Genomic DNA, 20304 nt, shown 5'->3' with positions numbered 1-20304 from the left:
AAAGTTAACTTTGGAAACACCACTCAAAAACTAATGATGTAATGTATGGTGATTAACATAACATAATAATAATAATAAAAAAATCCTAATAATAAGCAACAATACAGTTTGGATGTGACCCAAAATTATTAGGATAATATGAATATCTGCCACTAACTTAAGATAATTAAAAAAAAACTTTGTCTAAGAGAGAAAATGTACTTTATTTGGTTTTACAGACATTAAAAAATGGCCCAGGGGTTATGCAGATCCTGGGTTTGGTTCTTGCTTTTGGCAACTACATGAATGGAGGGAATAAGACTCGAGGACAGGCCGATGGCTTCGGATTAGACATTCTTCCAAAGCTGAAAGATGTCAAAAGCAGTGTAAGTATTTTGTATGAATGAATGTAGGCAAATTGAAGATTAGCTGCTTTATTTAGTAATAAGTTTGACTGTAAGCCTGTTGTAATAAATGTTTCTTTATGTTCCAAGGTCTTGATGTTCTGAACTAGATAAAAGTATATGGCCATCATATGTTTATGATTTTGTGAATAATGTTTCCTAAAGTGAGTAATTGTGAATCCTATGTCTAATGCATAATCGAGTAGAGGATTTTTTTTATGTTTCTTTTATTATTATTATTATGCTATGGTAATCACCATACATTACATCATTAGTTTTTGATGTAGTGTTCCATGATTCACTGTTTGCATATTAACACCCAGTGCTCCATGCAGAACAAGTAGAGGATTTTTAAAATAAAAATAATTATTTTTCACTCTGTTATTATCATGTCTGCTAATATGTATCCTTTTGGAGTCTGAGGATTAATTAATTTTCATAAATTAGATGGTATTCCTCTTCTGTGTTAAGTAATGGAGGCCAGCAGGTTTGTGTTTTAAAAACAAAACAAAGATGGGTGAAAGTAGATTGAAAATAAAATGTAAAAGATGATCCTGCTTTTCTACATATCATCCTCCCCTTTATACTGGTATGTGTGGGGATGTCTAAGCCTTTTTGCAGGCCTAATTAATTTTTGATCCTACTTCTATACTTGTATTTGTTTAAAATTAACATCTAAGAGATAATGAGAGTGTCAGTAAAAATATAATATTAGGGAAACAACTATGTTGATTAGAGTTAATGTGTGAGATTGTAAACTTAGAAAATAATAGAATTCTGTTTCTCTGATAAAAGAATCTCCACAAAAAAAAAGAGAAGATAGTAGGAAGGGAAAAATGAAGGGGAGGAAATCAGAGGGGGAGATGAACCATGAGAGACTATGGACTCTGAGAAGCAAACCGAGGGTTCTAGAGGGGAGGGGTGTGAGGGGATGTGTTAGCCTGGTGATGGGTATTAAAGAGGGCACGTATTGAATGGAGCACTGGGTGTTATTCACAAACAATGAAGCATGGAACACTACATCAAAAACTAATGATGTAATGTATGGTGATTAACATAACATAATAATAATAATAAAAAAAGAATCTCCACACGGAATTATATGATAAAGAAAATTATGGTCATGTTTTTAAAATTATAAATATAAGTAAACGACTGGCTCATAGAAACGGAAATACTAGAATTGTTCTTCCTAGATAATGAATATAGTTGACCCTTGAATGGTGCAGGGCACTGACCTCCTGCTCCGTTGAAGATCTGCGTATAACTTTTGACTCTCCTAAAGCTTAACTACTAATAGCCTACTGTTGATGAGAAGTCTCACCGATAACATTAGCCGATTAACACCTATTTCCTATGTTATATGTAACATATATGGTATTCTTACGATAAGGTAAGTTAGAGAAAAGAAAATGTTATTAAGAAAATCATTAGGAAGAGAAAATACATTTCCAGTACTGTACTATATTTGTTGAAAAAAAATCTAAGTGTAAGTGGACCCATGCAATTCAAACTCATGTTGTTCAAGGGTCAGCTGTAATTCCCACCTAAGAAAGAGATACTTTTTATTGTTTTTTCTGTTGGCCAACAACTCATTTGCTCATTCATTCATACATCCACTCGTACATCCATTTACCATTCTTTCACTGAGTTCTATGAAATCCCACACACTGCTTTTCCAAAATTGAATAAAGCCATCATCCTGTCTTGGAACACCAGCAGCACATACAATTTTGGTGATTTTTATGGTTATATTTGTTCAGATGCTATTATATTGGTATGGCACAAGTTTTCACAGGAACCTCCAGTATGTCAACCAGATAAATCACATTTGTTCAAAAGCAAAACTCTCTTCTAAGCACTTGAATAGTTCTTAACAACTGATTGTTGGATTGAAACAAGTAACATTTGCAAATAACACTGGAATATAAATAGCATCAACATAATATTTAGCTTATAAAAATGGATCTGAAATAGATTCTAATAATTATAATTATATATGAATAAAGGATTATTTGTTTTTTATTGGTTGATATATCTTATTCAATCTCCCAATAAGTTAAATTTTATTAATTTAAATAACTACAAGGAATAATCTGGATAAAAATTGCATAATAAAATCAAGAAACAAAATTTTATTTTATAATTTCACTTGCATTCTCACAAGAGTTATGTGAAGTCTTCTTTATTTGGTTCTTTCTGTATAAAACAAATATAACTGTGTCTACTTCTTAGTACTATTTGTAGACCTGTATGGACAGAGCTGTTATTTAGATCACTCAGAATTTTCACTCAGCATGCCTATCAGCAGGCATTTAATAAATGTTTTGTTAATTGATTCAAGTATGGTTAACCATTTCATTGATTTATAAGTTAGGAAGGAGAAAGGAAAGTTGCTTTAATTATTTACAAGCGAATGCTCTTTCTAATAAATATATTACTTTTATTATTGCAGTGTATAACTGCATAACATATTATTATGTTATTATTACTATAAATTACTATGAGGGAAGTCTCTAAAAGGTGTATTATCATATCATGTCAAATTAAATTATAAAGGGATATTGCTTTGTATAAATAGAGGGAAAATAATGGTTAGATTGAACATTTCAGGGAATGTAGTTTGTGTTGTATGGTTTTTTAAAAATATATATATTTGTCCTCCCACATTCAAATTATCTAGTACTAATTTCAAGTGATGCAAAAAAAGAGAAATCATTAAAAATGCCCCTAAGTGTGCCAGAAAGGGGGTGAAAAGCTATTCTTTGAAAACCATTAGAATAGGAACAATCCTACATTTTTTTTTCTTATAGAAATACATACATTGCATTATTTATAGCTGTGAGGACATTAATTTCTCAATCTCAGTTGCTGACATAGCAATTTATAATATGTATTTGCGTTTTTAAAGCCCCTGCTTACTTAAAATAATACTTAACTTTATTTTCCTGATCCCTATACTAACAAATTTCAATCAGTCTTACTGTTGGAATGATACCTGCTGGCCCAGAAATGGTATAGAAATAAATGCTGGCAAGATTGAGTCATTTCAGCTAAAGTAGTAGTTATACCTTTTAATGATAAAACATGACAATTAATGAACTAATTTTCTGATCGAGGAGGGCAAAAGCAGCAAAGTATTCACAGTTGAGACTCCATCCTAGAACAGTTGTGCTACTTGGAGCTTAGATTAGAACATTGGGAAAAACAGGATCTTCTGTGCCATTAAACTCCTTTGATGCAGTGGCCGAAGTACTTTGAAATGTAGGATCTCACATTTTATTCTAAATGTTCTCATTTATATATTGATTTACTGGAATTTATTTTACTTGACACTGCATATTTAATATTTAAAAAAATATATTTTTACTTTGGTCTTTCTGCCTAGGACAATAGCAGAAGCCTTTTGTCATATATTGTTTCCTATTATCTTCGAAATTTTGATGAGGTAAGACAGTTTTTACATATAGTTTGATTTTGTTATTTGTTGTTTTGCCATTGCCATTGTTGTTGTATCTTTATTTATATTAATGCTGGTTTGTTTTAAAATTATGTGTTTCTTGCTAATTAGGATGCTGGAAAAGAACAGTGTGTTTTTCCACTGCCAGAACCCCAGGACCTTTTTCAGGCCTCACAGATGAAGTTTGAAGATTTTCAAAAAGATCTCAGAAAACTAAAGAAAGACCTGAAAGGTAACTTATAATCTTAAAGGATCATGTTTGTATTACCGAATGCTTTTTTAAGGAGAAAAACACAGACTTTTCAATGTTTTTTTAAGAAAGTAAATCTTAATGGCTTTGTAAAACTACATTTTTTTTAGTGTGGCAAAAGAAAAATTTTACCAATAATCTTATTATTTTGTTGTTTAAAAAGTTATGTATATTAGACATTTAGCTATTGAGTAGTATATTGGTTATTTGAATAGCAATCCCTTTCACCAGGAGCAAATTTGATCATCTTGTTTTCACTTGATAGCCAAGGACACTTGTATATTTTTCATGTTATTGTTAAAAGAGAAATAGTTCCTTCCTATCCCCCCTTGGTATACTTGCACAAGATGTTGTGGCTTATGAACTTTCCTGGCAACAAAAATCTTCTTTCACATAGTTGGTCAAAAAACACATGCATGTATAACATTTTATTGTTAGCTGAGAAGCCTTGTATCAAATCATTTTGAAATGAGTCTGAAATTCTTCAGATTTCTAAATTAAAAGTAACATTTAAAGGGCACTTGGGTGGCTCAGTCAGTTAAGTGTCTCTTGATTTCATCTCAGCTCATGATCCCAGGGTTGTGAGATCGAACCTAGGGTCAGGCTCTGCACTCAGCAGGGAGCCTGCTTAAGACTCTCTCTCTCCCTCTCCCCTTCCTCTGCCTCTCTCCCTTTCTCGCTTTTTAAAAAAAAAAAATTTAAAATAAAAGCCATCCAAATTCTAATAGAAGGAGTAAAACTATTAGTATTTGCGGAGGATAACATTTTGTATATAGAAAACCCTAAAGACTCCACCAAAAACTATTAGAACTAGTAAATTAAGTTTCAGGTACAAAATCAATATACAAAAATCTATTGCATTTTTATGCACCAACAACAGACTATCCAAAGGAGAAATTAAGGAAGCAAACTCATTTTTACAATTGCATCAAAAAGAATAAAATACCTAGGAATAAATTTAACCAAGGAAGTGCAAGATGTATACACTAAAACCTATAAGACATATTGGTGAAAGAAATTGAAGAATATACAAATAAATGGAGAGCTATTCCATGTTCATTGTTTGGAAGATTTAATATTGTTAAAAATGTCTTTTTTACCCAAAGCAATCTATACATTCAGTGCAATTCCTATGAAAATTCCAATGTCATCTTTCACAGAATTAGAACAAATGATCCTAAAATTTATATAGGAACCACAAAAGATCCCAAATAGCCAAAATAATTTTGAGAAAGAAGAATAAAGCTGGAGGCATCACACTCTCTGATTTCAAGCTATATTACAAAGCAATAGTAATCAGAACAGTATAGCATTGGCATAAAAACAGACGCATGGATCAATTGAACAGAATAGAAAGCCCAGAAATAAGCCCATACATATACGGTCAATTTATGACAAAAGAGGCAAGAATATACAATGGGGAAAGGACAGTCTCTTTCAATAAATGAGGTTTGGGAAAACTGGACATCCAAATGCAATAAAACCAAAACTGAATAGTATCTTACCCCATACCCAAAAATTAACTCAAATTAGGTTAAGGACCTGACTGTAAGACCAGAAACCATAAAACTCCTAGAAGAAAACAGGCAGTAAGCTCCTTGATATCAGTCTTGGTGATATTTTTTTTGGATCTGACTCCAAAGGCAGTGGCAACAGAAGCAAAAGAAACAAATGGGACTACATCAAACTAAAAAGCTTCTGCCCAGTAAAGGAAACTGTCAATAATAGGACAAGGTCCTTACTGAATGGGAGAAGATATTTGCAAGGGATAAATCCAATAAGGGGTTAATATTGAAAATATATAAAGCACTCATACAACTTAATAACAAAAACACAAACAACCCAATTGAAAAATGGGCAGAGGATCTGAATAGACATTTTCCCGAAGAAGATGTACAGATGGCCACAAGGCACATGAAAAGATACTCAACATCACTAACCATCAGGGAAATGCCAATTAAAACTACAATGAGATATCACTTCACACCTGTTGGAATGGTTAGTTTCAAAAGAACAAGAAGCAACAAGTGTTGGCGAGGATGTGGAGAAAAAGGAATCCACTTACACTGTTGGTGGTGGTGTAAATTGATGCAGCTACTATGGAAAACAGAATGGAGTTTCCTCAAAAAGTTAAAAATATAACCGTCATTGAGTTCAGCCGTTCTACTTCTGGGTATTTATCTGAAGAGAATGAAAACACTAATTTGAAAAGCTATCTGCACCCCTCTGTTCATTGCAGCATTATTTATAATAGCTAAGACATGGAAGTAGCAGAAGTGTCCATCAATAGATGAATGGATAAAGATGTGGTATGCATGTGTATATATATATGTACACACACACACATACACACACACACACAGGAATATGACTCAGCCGTAAAGAAGGATGAAATCTTATTTGCAACAACATGGATGGACTTTGAGTGTATTTTGTTCAGTGAAATAAGCCTGACAGAAAAAGAAAACCTAAAAAAAAAAAAAATCAGAAAACAAAACAAAGCTCATAGATACAAAGAACAAATTGGTGGGCAAAATGGGTGAAGGGGATCAAGAGGTACAAACTTCCAATTATGAAATAAATGTGTCATGAGGATATAATGTAATGTATAGCATGGTGACTTTAGTCAGTAATATTACAAATTTGAAAGATGCTAAGAAAGGAAGTCTTAAGAGTTCCTATCACAGTTGGAGTGCCTGGGTGATCTCATGGTTATGAGATCGAGCCCTGTGCCAAGCTCTGCACTCAGCACAAAGTCTGCTTAGGACTCTCTCTCCCTCTCCCTCTGCCCTTCCCCACCACACTCTCTCTCTCAAAAATAAATAAATAGATCATAAAAAAAAAAAGTTCCCATCACAAGGAAAGAAAATTGTGTGGTGACAGATGTTAACTAGACTTATTGTGGTGATCATTTCACAATGTATACAAATGTTGAATCATTATATTTTACACCTAAAACTAAAATAATCTTATATGTCAATTACACTTCAATGATAATTTTTAAGATAAAGAGATTTTAAGTGAAAAGTCACATTTACACAGAAAATTTACAATTTTTTTTCATTTTGAATGTAAAATCTCTTTATTCCCTTTATGATCATGAGGGTTCTTGTTGCAGAGCTGAGAACACCTCAGCTGTCTCTTTCAATCTCTTGCTAAGTCTGTTAAGCACAGATAGGGAATAAATAAATTTATGTGAGATTTTCATTTGATGTTGTATTACTAGATGAGAAGAGGGTTGGTTACCTCTTTCTATAAATCAAATATGATATCACTTTTTAAGAGATTGTATCCCAGTTTTGAAATATTTATCCAAAGATTTTGACCTGTAATCAAATTTATGGAGCTGTTATAGTCTCATCACAGATGCTTTTATATGGATTTAAATCAACAGAGCAACATTATATAGTTTGATTTTCTATCTATTTTCTATAGTTTGATTTTCTAAATTCTCCACATTTATTTATAGTCCTGGTGCATGTCAGGCATTTGTGAGGTGCTGTGGAAACCAGATACAATCATCACTGCCAAGGAGGGGTGAAATTCTGTCACTTAAATGTTCTCCCTTAGAGCCTCAAGTAAGGGTGCCCATTGATTGAGCCCAAGAATGACTGCCTTGTTGCAAAAAAAAAAAAAATACATAAAACTATGTTACATTTATATAATACTATGATACTATGTATTTAAGTATGATTTCTTAAAATAATAGGAAACTTAACCATTCATGTGTAGTATGTATTATACTTCAAAATTTGCCAGGTATCTTGGTTTGCTTATGAAATTCTGCATTTTTTCTCTGTCTCTGTCTCTTTGATGTGGTGCTGGGGGCATTTCTGGAATATCTGGAAAATACTTCGCACTTCAACAATTTGGTCTTGCAGAGGATTTTGTAGTTTGTAGGTAATTTAATAAATGAGTGCAATGGTAATCTTATCACCAGGGGATTTCTGTTTGCTTTGGTTGGTGCATCACTTGGAATGTTACTTCATTTATTTTTCATATCTACATAGTTTCTTATTACAGTTATTAAATATACATGTAGTCATGAAAATGCCAAGTTCTCACAAGTCTTAGAGCTGAAACAAGGGAAGGAGCACACACCAGATCGTGGTTTTGAAAAGGACAATTGACCAGTGCCCTGGGTAATGTTTCCTCATGCACATCTATCTTCTTAAGCAATGTGGTTAACTACACACATTAAACGTTGAGGGGGCATCTTGGCAATTTTTAGTACCTCAGAGGGGTGAGAAGGTGATGATTTTAAGCCTCACAATTTATACTTCCCATTGGGATAAGACAAATTTCTCTAAAAGCCTCTTCCCTCAACTAGTACCAATGGCATTTGCTCGCCCAGGATTTTCTCATTTGTCTATGGATTGTTACAATTTGCTGCTCTAGAAATGGAAAGTTTCATGACCAAATGAACATAAGAACAGCTGGGATAAGATAAATTTAAAGGGAATTCACAGTGTTCTCTGAAATGTGTTAGTATTTCCCTAATTTATTTGATCACAGAGTACTTTTTCACAGAGTATCTGATAGTTTCTCTAGTCAGTGGAACATAGTTTAAGAAATGCAAGCCTGGTACCATGTTAGAAACAGAAGCATGGCATTTGCCTCTAAGGAGCTTACAAAGAAAGTAGGGAAATGAAACTATAGTTTATGAACTAATATAATTATATATTTCTGTTCTTATAAAACAAGACTAGCTCGAAGAGCAATTTACAAGGCTGTCAAACTCTGAGGTATCCTTTAAACACTGACAAAAAAATCATAATTTAATCATATGTGTTACGTTTTGCTTTTCCAAAATTTGAGTTTTTCCATTGAAAACAAGATATTTTGTAACACAAGGAAGGAAATCTTATGTGCTGAAATTTAAATTCATTTTCTGGGAAAGTTTTAGCATGACTGTAGCATTTCATATCAACAAGGCCTAAAGTAAAATTGTCTTGTGTCCCTTTTTGGAATGAGATAGGTATAATTAGATATGTACATTGATTTGACTGAATGGGAATCAAATTGAAGACTATTGAATTATGTTACTTTTGATATAATTTAAAATAATGTCTACTTTGATAAATAACTTATTAAAAATGATTCCTTCTAAGTGACCAAATTAGGTAATTCATTTAGGAAGATTCAAATAGCCTGTTCACTTTCTTCTTTTTTTTTCCAGAAGCAAGTTGTTTTAAGAAAGTTCAGAAAATGAGAGATGATGTGTATAAAGAGTTTATCTCAATACTTTCCATGTAGTAAATATCCAATAAGTATTGGCTATTCATAATAAGGAAAAAAGTAGAATAAATGGTGTGATTAGTTTGATAAAAAATAAACTATAACCATTAAGTTACTCATCTTCTGCCTCTATCACTTCTTTTTTTCTGCTTCAAGACTTGATTTATTTCTAAGGAAAGACTGGGAAATAATGTGTTATGGCTCACGCATTGTAATAAAACAACTGAGTCTCATTTTAGCATTTTATAAGAACATCCACTAGGTTTGGTTTCTACAGTTGTTCCCAAGATTTCCACAGCTCCTCAGGGTGCTCCCCTGGCTTTCTTAGCTCAGTGACATGTAGTTTGTTAAGCAACCTGATCTGCTTTTGATCTCTTCTGGCTGTCAGCAGTGTTTCTTGATGCAGTCATGCCAAATGACGACTTCTGTTCCAGTGCCTTTCTTAGTTAGCAATTGTAGCAATTGCCACATGACTTAAATCAACTCAACATGTACAGGGCATTGCGTAATTAAGTTACCGGAACTGGACAAGAACGTTCTCATGCAAATTATTTCTGTATCCTCCTCCCCTCCCCCCACCTTCAATAAGAGACTTGAAAATGTTTAAAATTCATGAACTATATCTTCAGATTGAAGTCATGTCTGTGTTCAGAGATATACAGGAGAACCCAGTCTTTAAAATTGTCTGTATTGACTTATATTTGTGCATGGCAATTTTATTTACAATTGTAAATTTCTGATTTTTTTTTTGTTTGAGGGAAAAATGATATTATGAACTCAATTCAAATGAAACCAGTAGCTTTTTAAAACGTAACATTTTACTATGATTTTTAAAATGAGTCTCAGTTCAGCATAGGAACATCAAACAGCACTGAAAAATGTGGAGAAAAAATTGTGTTTATTTGTGATTCTACAGTCCAATGATAAATAACATTAATATTTGGTATATTTTTATCTGGTGTGGGTGTGTATTGCTTGTGTATGCACAAATTATACCACTGGAGCCATGACACATGTAATTGTTACATTTTCTGCTTTATAGTTGGGTCATTTATTTATTTATCCCCAGGTCTAGCTGGATTGCAGAGTTCAGTTTATGATGATGAAATAAAACCTAAACCACAAAAAAAAAAAAAATTATTTATTTTTTAAAGATCTTATTTATTTATTTGACAGGGAGAGAGGGAACACAAGCACGGGGAGTGGGAGAGGGAGAAGCTGACTCCCAGCAGAGCAGGGAGCCCGATGTGGGGCTTGATCCCAGGACCCTGGAGCCGAAGGCAGACGCTTGACGACTGAGTCACCCAGGCGCCCCTATAGTTGGGTCATTTGATTAATTCACATTTATATTCTCTCATTATCCTTATTCTGCTTTGGCTTTGCTTTAATATGCACATTATGAATTCATTCATTCATTCATTCATTCATTGTCTTGCTCTGTACTTAGTGAAAACTTTCAACTTGAAGACTGATGTTTTCCTTAATGTCTTCATAATTCTCAACAATTATCTGTTCAGTGTTTATCACTTTTCTTTCCTTTACCTGAAACTCTTTTTAGATGTACATTGGAGCCACTTTAGTCTCACTCTCTATGTCTCCTAACTTCTCTTTCATATTTTAAAAATCCACCACCACCTTTTTTGCTATAATCTTCGTGCATTCCTTAACATTGTCTTCTAGTTCATTAAGTCTCTTTTTGGCTCTGTCCAATCTGATGTTTGTATTATCAGTATAACTAGTCATGATAATATTTTTGTTTCCAAGTTTTCTAATATGATTTTTATCACATGTATTTTTACCTTTAAAGTAATTTCTTGTTCTTATTTTAGATATTATCTTTCCTTTATCTCTTTGAGGTTTATAAAAATATATTGAAGACCTTTTTGGATTTTCTATAGTTTTTGTTTCATCCAAAATGAATCCATCTTTCATTTGTTAATAGTTATAAGCTATCTTTCTTTTTTTTTTTTTAAAGATTTTATTTATTTATTTGACAGAGAGAGACACAGCGAGAGAGGGAACACAAGCAGGGGGAGTGAGAGAGGGAGAAGCAGGCCTCCCGCTGAGCAGGGAGCCCGAGGCGGGGCTCGATCCCAGGACCCTGGGATCCTGACCTGAGCCGAAGGCAGACGCTTAACGACTGAGCCACCCAGGCGCCCCTATAAGCTATCTTTCTATTCATTAGTTTCATTTTGGTATTGGAATGTTGATTTAAAACAAGTGTCAGAAAATTACAGCCTGTGTGTTAATTGAGCCCTCTTTTTGTAAGTCAAGTTCAGCTGGGACATAGCCATACACACGCAATTATGTATGTATTGTCTATGATTGCTTCTGTGTTGCAAGCTGAGGCTTTGACAGAAACTGCCTATCAGTTTGTCAGTCCCTTGCTCTCTCCCTTCTCCTGACCCCCCCAAATCCTTCATTCTCTTGATTTTTTCAATTGCTTTGACAAGGCCTGTTTTGGCCCCCCAGGCCAGAATCAAAGCTTCTGTTGGCAGCCTGGGACTCCTGCCCTGTGCCTACATAAATGTACATACATGTACATATGAGGCTTATTACAGATTCAGTATCAAACTAGTGACTGACTTAGCTCAGGGCTGCCTGGAAAGCTGTGTCTGCCTAGGCTTGCTGCCCCAGTCACATAGCTACATGTGGACTGTAGCTGTTTTCATCCTCCTTTCACGACCTGGGGAGCTCAGTCACAGCTCTGGGTTTCCAGTAGTGAGACTGGTTCCATTTCCAGCTGTGTGAACTCTCCCTTCACCAGGCTCTACATAAGCCAAGCTCTCCCTTCTTCTCTACATGCACGCTCCACTGACCTCTTGCTTCAGCACTGCTTATTAACTTGGGCTACTCTAAAATTTCTGGTCCAAGGAGATATTAACGTTTTTTAAAGCATACTGTGTTGTTTGCTTTTCTCTTTTTATGTTTTCATTTATTGCTATGTGTTTTCAGCAGAAGGAAGGCTCAGCCTATGAATTCATCATTCCATTTGACTGGACATCTGTATTCACTTTTATAACTTACATGTTTTTTCCCACTGAAAATTATAACATGAGCATTTTCCCATGCCATTTAATACAATTCAAAAACGATTTCAGATGATTTCATAATAATCCTCCTTATGATTGTGCCATAATTTACTGAGTAATTTGATTCTTGTAAGAAAGAAATTAGACTTTTCCCAATTTTCTCTACTCTTAAGAAATATGTTGACCATCTTTATTCATAGTGCTTTTACTATATCTCTGATTATTTCCTTAACATAGATTCCTAGAATTATAATTACTGGATCAGAAGCCATGAACTTTTTTTTCAGATTCTTAATAATTTATTAGATTTAGATTGTAAGGAATCTTGGAGCTATTATAGTCTAATACCTTAATTATCATTCAACAAATGTTTATTAAATTAATAGAAAGTACAAATAAAAAATAGACCCCTCATAGTTCATAGTATGTATTAATAAGTAGTAAGTATTAATAAGTATTAATAAGAGGGCCAATGATTATATGAATAACCACTATGTGGTATAACAAATATTTAGTTATATAAAGAAGATACTATAGAAACATAGAATTAAATATATATATATAATTGGAGAATTATATTTAAATCAGACTTTGAAATATCAGTAAAATTTTCTCCAGGAGAAAGAAAAATAAAATTTCAACAGTGGGAAAGAGCATGAGCAAAGTCACCAGTCTTGCCACTTTTTTGGCTTTGATTATCTATTGACCCATGGGGCCAGGCATTTCTTAATTTATATCAGGTTTACGTCTGAGGGACAAAAAATATTCATACCTGAGTTGGCTTACTGCAACAGAATTCGTAAGTACGGTCAGAATTGTGCATATATATGGTTTGATAAAGCCCCCCAACCAGTAATTTTTTATGCCTTTCAAGGTAGCTTGCTGTGCCTACTCTGTGTCAGTGTTTTACATATATTAACATAATTTAATCCCTATGATGATAATATTATCATTAATCTTCTCTTTAGTGAATTGGTAACTACAAGTTAGAGATATTAAATACCCTGCAAAGGGGACTGGATCTGAACCTGGGGAACCCAATCCAGAGCTCATCCTCTTAACATCAACGCTAATGTTGCCCCTGTTAAGGTTTTTCTGAATGGAACCCTTCAGGGAAGATTTGACATTGACTGCCCTTAGCTCTTAGTACATGCCTGACATGATCTGGACTCAGTAAGTAAGTAAGTGAACCAATAAACTAAAGAAATGGATGGTAAAATCTGATAAAACTAGAGTATAGGGTGCTCAGGGGTGTGCAATTGGAGGATGTCTAGGCACCCTTGAGAAGGGTCTTAACGACTGACTGAGGAGTTTGGACTTGATTCTGTGATTGTTGCTTAGACATGGGAATGCTTTTAGGCAAGGATGCAGCACACTTGGACATGCATCTTTGAAAGCCCGCCATGAAGATTTTGTGAATGATGGTTTACAGGGGAGACCAGAAGCAGGAGACCTAGCTAGCTAGTCATAGATGTTGAGGGCATAAGCTAAGTTCCTTGTGGTTGGAATGAAGAGGAGAAAAGGTTATGGGAGTTTTCCGAGATACACTGGAACAAGATTCTGTAATCGCACTGATATATACAAAGTAAAGAAAAAAGAGATACAAAATGACTTTAATTTCTATCTTATATACCTGGATGGATGCAAACCTATTACAGAAGGGAACACAGGAGGAGTGAATAGAGGTGGAAAGTAGTCTATGACTTAGTTTGGACTTGTTAAAGTCCTTCAGAACTTGAAGAGATAACATCAAGAATGAAGTAAAAAAATATGCAAGGAGCATGAAAAGCCCACAATCCTGTTGTGACTTGGCTAAGATCAGAGCTCCAAGTGAGTCAGCAGCAGATACCCAATTTCACACATTCATTTCAGCACACTTTCCATCACCCACCCAGATTTTCCTATTACATCTAGAATTGTTATTCCTACTAAAAGTCAAGAGCACCCTTAGTATGAGAAATGATATGATTTTAAAATTACTAAGGTATATTTTAATTAGAAATAGGTGAGAACCTGAATCTTTCAAATTACAGTGTGCTTTAGCATAGCAGATGAAAGAGTGGAAGGGATACCAATAGAATCCCACAGTAGTTGTTGAGCTCTGTTTCTCTTTTTATATGGCATTTCTATATGACCTTCTCTTCTTCTGTTATATTATGTGTATCCGTCTCATGTAATGTAAATTCTTTTACAAGTAATCTATCAAATTTTCATTATCCTACTATCCTCATCTGAAACAGTAGAGCTGTGTTTTTACTGTGTGTAATTTTCCTTGTTGGAATTTTATATGTATCAAACATGTCTATAAAATACTGAGCCTGGTCTGCTTAAGTCAACAAAGTTTATCCAAATAAGTGTTCTCCTCAAATGCAGCTGAACTCAGAACTGACATTTACTGAAGCACCTTTTATTGAATATACTTTGCTCAATTCCTAGAGACAAAAGATGAATAATTAATTGGTGGTTATATTTCAAGAATGTATCTGTAATCAAGAAGCCAAACACAGACAGGTCATTACCCCATAGTATTGCGATGATGTTGACAAATAGATACAGAAAGCAGTGTGGAAGGTAAGCCGTCCACTTCCCTAATTTGTTAGGGAAGGCTTGAGTTAGGAATTGCTGTTAGAATGAGTCATGACTTAGGAATACTTTACAGGTGAAAAATTTATGGAAGGAAATTTGAAGAGGCAAATTGCCCAGTTCCATGGCATGAGATGAGTACGTTCTTGGAATTGTAAACAATCCTATGTGACTTAAATACAGGCTTAGTGCAGGGGAAGTAGAAAGTGATAAAACCGTAGAGATATGTAGCAACTAGATCACAAAAGCCAACATAGGCACGCTGGGCAGAGACACTGGAAATGGATGAGGAGTATGTGTGTACCTGGAGTAGATGGGAAGGAGAATGAGGAGGGGCAGAGAAGAGTTTCAGGGAGAGGAAAGTCTAAAAGCCCCTGTATTCTCAGAACACAGTGAGCATGACATGAGAGAGAAAGTTTTCCAATCATGTATAGTGTAACAAGTTTGTATGCTTTATAAATTTACATTTTATTCCAAATGCAATATCCAGCCCCTTAAAGATCCTACTTATGGAATTAGAGTGATATGATTTATGTTGTGAAAATATTGCTCTGGCAGGCACAGAACTGGGGAGACCAGTTAGGAAGGGGCTCAAATAAAAGATGATGGTGGTTTTAACCAAAGATGGTACAGAGAAGATGGAGAGAAACTAACAGATCTTTCTAGTTGTTAGGGGCAGTGAGGGTGATGTAAAGTAGTGGTATTACTCCCTAATCTCCTTTCAGTCACACTCTGCAGTTTGCTATAATGTTTTGCTGTTTGAGATGTTTACATTTCTTGGCAAAAGATTTGAAAGAAATGTATTCATTTTTGATATTTTTTCCAAAGTTAGTAAGCTTCACGTATCTTTCTTTTCTCATTCCCCCTTCCCTCCCCCATATTAATATGCAGATGCACTCAATTCAAATAAACAGTTTTCAAGATTTTTAGACTTTTCATGCTGTAAATCTCTTGAGCCTCCATTATTTTCAGTGGTAATTTTGCTAGTGGAAGGGAGAGTTAATGAGACGAAAATAAAGTCATCAGTCATTCAATTCTAAGATTTGATGCCAATTATTCATATTAGAAAAAACTAGTAAGGTTGTACTTCCTCATTTTCACTAATCACTTGCTTTTCTGAGCCAACTGCCTTGAGAAAACCACAGCTAATTAAAGGTGATTAGTTCTCTGACATTTTGAGTTAAGATACATTTAATTTTATAAATTATCCGTGATTGTGTTACAAAGTGTATTTTACAAAAATGTTTTTCTTTTTGTGCAACAGCCCACTTAGATTAATTCAATGAAGTAAGATGCCCTTTTGCACGGGGACCCAGTATAAGCCAATTATCACATGAAAGCGTAGTCTTCCGTATGTAGTATGTGCTCACTGTGGGAGTAAAATCATTTACAATAGTCTCCATGTGAATGTTTCATTCTCTGTGACTGAGGTTCTGCAGTTGTTTTTTTGTTTTGTTTTGTTTTTTCACTTAAAATTAGCAAACTCCTCCTCCTTCTTCTGTACTCAGCTAAAATGATTTCTCTTCCGGAAGCTGTCTGGATGAACTTGTCCTATAGGAGAACATTGGTAAAGGTACACTAATAGCTCATAAATGGAAATTGCAGAGATGCATGACAGCATGTTAAATGTGAGAGTGTAAGTGTCAAGAACTTCTTAAATTACACCTAGAATCTCATCTCAGGATACAGAGTAGTATCCTTTTCAAATATACAGAAAGTCAGAGAATGTGAAATATTGGCAAAGATGAGGATTAATGAGAACTCCTTTACACTGATGATGGCAACATAAATTGACGTGCTTTATTTGGAAAACTTGAAGGTAGTGGTTGTCTCTGGGGCCAAGGGCAGAATGTAGGGAGCCATGGGACTCTTGCAAAGTATTGATTAAGTTCTGTTTCTTTTTTTTTTTTAATTTTTCATTTAAATTCCATTTAGTTAACATAGAGTGTATTATTAGTTTTGGGGGTAGCATTTAGTGATTAATCAGTTGCAAGTTCTGTTTCTTAAGTTGGAAATTGAGTAAATGTTAAGTACATGCTATGTATGCTCCTCTACAGTATGACATGCTTCATAATTTTATGTAAGAGGAAATAAAAATAGGCAGCCACCTAGGAATATATTTGAATTAGAGTTGAAATTCAATCATCTTGGGCCCCACTAATTTAAAATGTGTGATTACTCAGCCTTTTTTATTCTTTATGAAGAAATTATATAGCTTAGCAAATTCAAAGGTAAACACAATTAAAGAACATATGAAATTTAATTAAAAGAACTAGCTATGTTTTAAATGACTTTAAATATATGTTTGCAGATGAATTGTACTAATATATAACATTTTGGGGGGAAATATTAATCTGAAAAACTGGCATATCTTCTGGTGAACTATTCAAACAGACATTATGTACAAGCAATTAATAAAAACAAAATTAAGTACTAGTCCCAGAAAGCTGCGAGTACACAGAGAAAGATAATCCATTCATTTTGGTTTACTGCTTCTATTAGTTCTGAGTGAAGTCAGAAAAGCGGAAACCACATTTACTATTTAATAGAATTAATTTAATATGGAGAATTAGGTTAGCACATGTTAGAGGACAGAAAAAGAAAAAAAGGAATGCTCAGGTAAATATTGGAAGCAGCTATCATTCCTTGGGGAACCAAGTGAAGAAGTTGAGGTTATCAAAGAACCTAGAGATTCCAGGAGAGCGCTCTGAGGGGCTGGGCCCTAGATCTCTGATCTCTGAGAGGGTATGGCCTGGACAAAGAGTACCTGAGTAGTTTGGATGGGGGACCCTGCAGAACTGTGATTGAGCACTCAGAGGAGGAGTCCCACAGAGCTGGATTGAAGAGGACAGGGAGAAGGACCCCTCAGAGCTGAAATCGGGAGCTCAGTGGTTCTGACAGAGCTGGGACTAAGGAGTTTGGAGAGAAGGAGCTCCACATAGCTGGGACTGGGGGAATGAGAGGTGAGACTCCACATAGCTAGGATTGGGGACCTTAGAGGAGGGGTTCTGCCTGGCTGCACTGGTACTTTCAAGGGGTGCAATGATGCTGGATTGGGCCTATGAAAACAAGCCAGGACCTGGAACCACCTGCTGATGTGGGGGGGAGGAAAAGAGTCTGGGGATGGTGCTCAAGGGAGCAGCAAATCCCCATCCACTGCTCTTGGGGAAATCTGTCAGGAAGCCTGCTGGCAAAGGAGAAAGGTAGTTTGCTGAACCCCCAGTGTCCCAGACCTCAGTATAGACATGTAGTTTGGGAGCTAAGAGACAGTATCTTAATAACTAGACATACTGTTTACTTATTTTATTATTTAATTTTAATTTATCTATTTAAATTATTCTAAGGTGGTCCTACAAGTCTCTCTCATGGCTCTCAAAGCTAAAGATAAGTAGAAGAGATTTAGAGTTCTTGGAGATCCTTAAGAGACATACTGTTCTCTTCTCCAGCTAACATTTCTTTAGGCTATCTTCCCACTTTATTTAGTTCTTTCTTTGCTGCTTTGTAGACACTCTCACAGGTGATTATATCCATTTCCAAAACTCAGAGAAGAAAAAATCAGAACAGAGAATGGATAGATGATTCTGACCAATGTCTAGTACAATAGAAAGGTGGTGTGCCTGTTTGAGTAGCACATTATGGTTAATAACACCCCACGTCTTGTTTGGTTCTGATAGTAGTTGACTTGTCAACTCGGTTATCCCCATGATCTGTGGTTCATTCTTCACAGACCTCTACCCCATTTCTGTGCTACGTGTGCTCTTCTGTGTCCCAAAGTGTACAACACTGTGTGTGTGTCTTTTGAAACTCATGGCTTCTGGTAAACCCTATGATCAGGAACATCTAAAATTCTGGTGCTGTGTTCGAAGACTTAAAACTTCACACAAGTTTCTAATTAATTTTCTAATTAATAAAAGTAAAAACAGAGGGAGTTAACATATATTGAGGCACTACCAGAGGTGCTGTGTTCCTCATGTGCATTAACCCTTGCGCTAAACGCTGGATGTGACCATTGCCATCTCCATGTTGCAGATGAAATAACTAAGGTCAGCAAGACTCGGGAACCTGTCCGAGGTCTCTCAGGTAATGGGTAGTGAAAGAACAGTTGAAATAAGGCAATCAGAGAAAGACAATTATCATATGATCTCACTGATATGTGGAATTTGAGAAACAAAACAGAGGATCATAGGGGAAAGGAGGGAAAAATGAAACAAGACGAAACCAGAGAGGGAGACAAACCATAAGAGACTCTTAATCTCAGGAGACAAACGGAGGGTTGCTGGAGTGGTGGGGGATGGGAGGGATGGGGTAACTGGGTGATGGGCATTAAGGAAGGCATGTGATGTAATGAGCACTGGGTGTTATATAAGACTGATGAATCACAGGCCTGCACCTCTGAAACCAATAATGCATTATATGTTAATTAATTGAATTTAAATAAAAAATGTTAAAAAACAAACAAACAAAAAGAACAGTTCAAATCTAGTTCTCCCTCTTCCAAAGCTTGGGCTCATGTTCTAATGTGTTGCTTCTCTATTTTATTAAAATACTTTACATTTCTTCATCTACATTAATAGACTATTAAAGGATACCTGGAGATACTAGTTATCAATCCGTAAGATTGGCAAGAGTCCTAAGTGTAATTTTCCATAAAATTTCCTTCTTAACCAACAGGGAATGTTAGAGATGATTACAACTGTAATTGTAATTGAATTTGAATTCTTTGAATAGTTTAAAATTCTTAAGTCAGAGTTACTACCCTCTCTCTTGTTTTGTTTTTGCTTTTGGGGTATGTTTAGTAGACTTTACTACTTCCCCAAACTTAAAACCTGTAAATCCCCTAAAAAATCTTTTAACTTCATTCCATTTCTTTGTAACACTTACTGTTCCTTTGAATGAGAGACTAGCTGGTACGTTGTTAAGCATTTTAATAACTCACTCTACATTTCAAATATTTAATAATTTTCTCAGCGTTTCTTCTGTTCTCTCCTCCTGCATATATGTTTCTTTTTTATGGTTCTTCATGTACCTCGTCCTCCTTTTGTTCTGTGCATTTAGGAAACTCAAACTGACAAGACATTTGAGCCCCAACAGTTTTCTTTGCTTTAAATATCTTTTGCTAATTTTATGTTTGTAAGCCCAAACTAGAAAATATTTCCATTTGGAGGTGGTCTGTCTTGAATTTTGATTTCTTAAGCACTGGACAAAATGTTGCTTTAGATCTTGAAAGCAGACGCACCAGTTATAAGCAAACAATCATGGAACACTACATCAAAAACTAGTGATGTAATGTATCGTGATTAACATAATAAAAAAAAAGAATTTTACTCCTTGGGGACATTATGCTTTATCTTTAATTAT

At 34.9% G+C, this 20304-nt stretch overlaps 1 protein-coding gene across 1 annotated transcript in view; it reads left to right on the top strand.

Moving 5' to 3' along the window:
- The first annotated feature begins 222 nt into the window (after window positions 1–222).
- Window positions 223–20304, top strand: part of LOC102746294 (formin-2) — a 140041-nt gene continuing 119959 nt past the window's right edge. Inside the window, exons 1-3 of the mRNA XM_081824512.1 lie at window positions 223–365; window positions 3772–3831; window positions 3955–4075. Coding sequence (XP_081680638.1) covers window positions 243–365; window positions 3772–3831; window positions 3955–4075 — 304 coding nt within the window. The 5' untranslated portion in view covers window positions 223–242. The remainder of the gene's footprint in view (window positions 366–3771; window positions 3832–3954; window positions 4076–20304) is intronic.

The sequence above is a fragment of the Leptonychotes weddellii genome, chromosome 6 (assembly GCF_054177405.1).
Source record: "Leptonychotes weddellii isolate Sample4059 chromosome 6, ASM5417740v2, whole genome shotgun sequence".
Taxonomy (NCBI): Eukaryota; Metazoa; Chordata; class Mammalia; order Carnivora; family Phocidae; genus Leptonychotes; species Leptonychotes weddellii.
The sequence above is the reverse complement of the archived record's forward strand: the minus strand, read 5'-3'. Positions and strand labels throughout refer to the sequence as shown.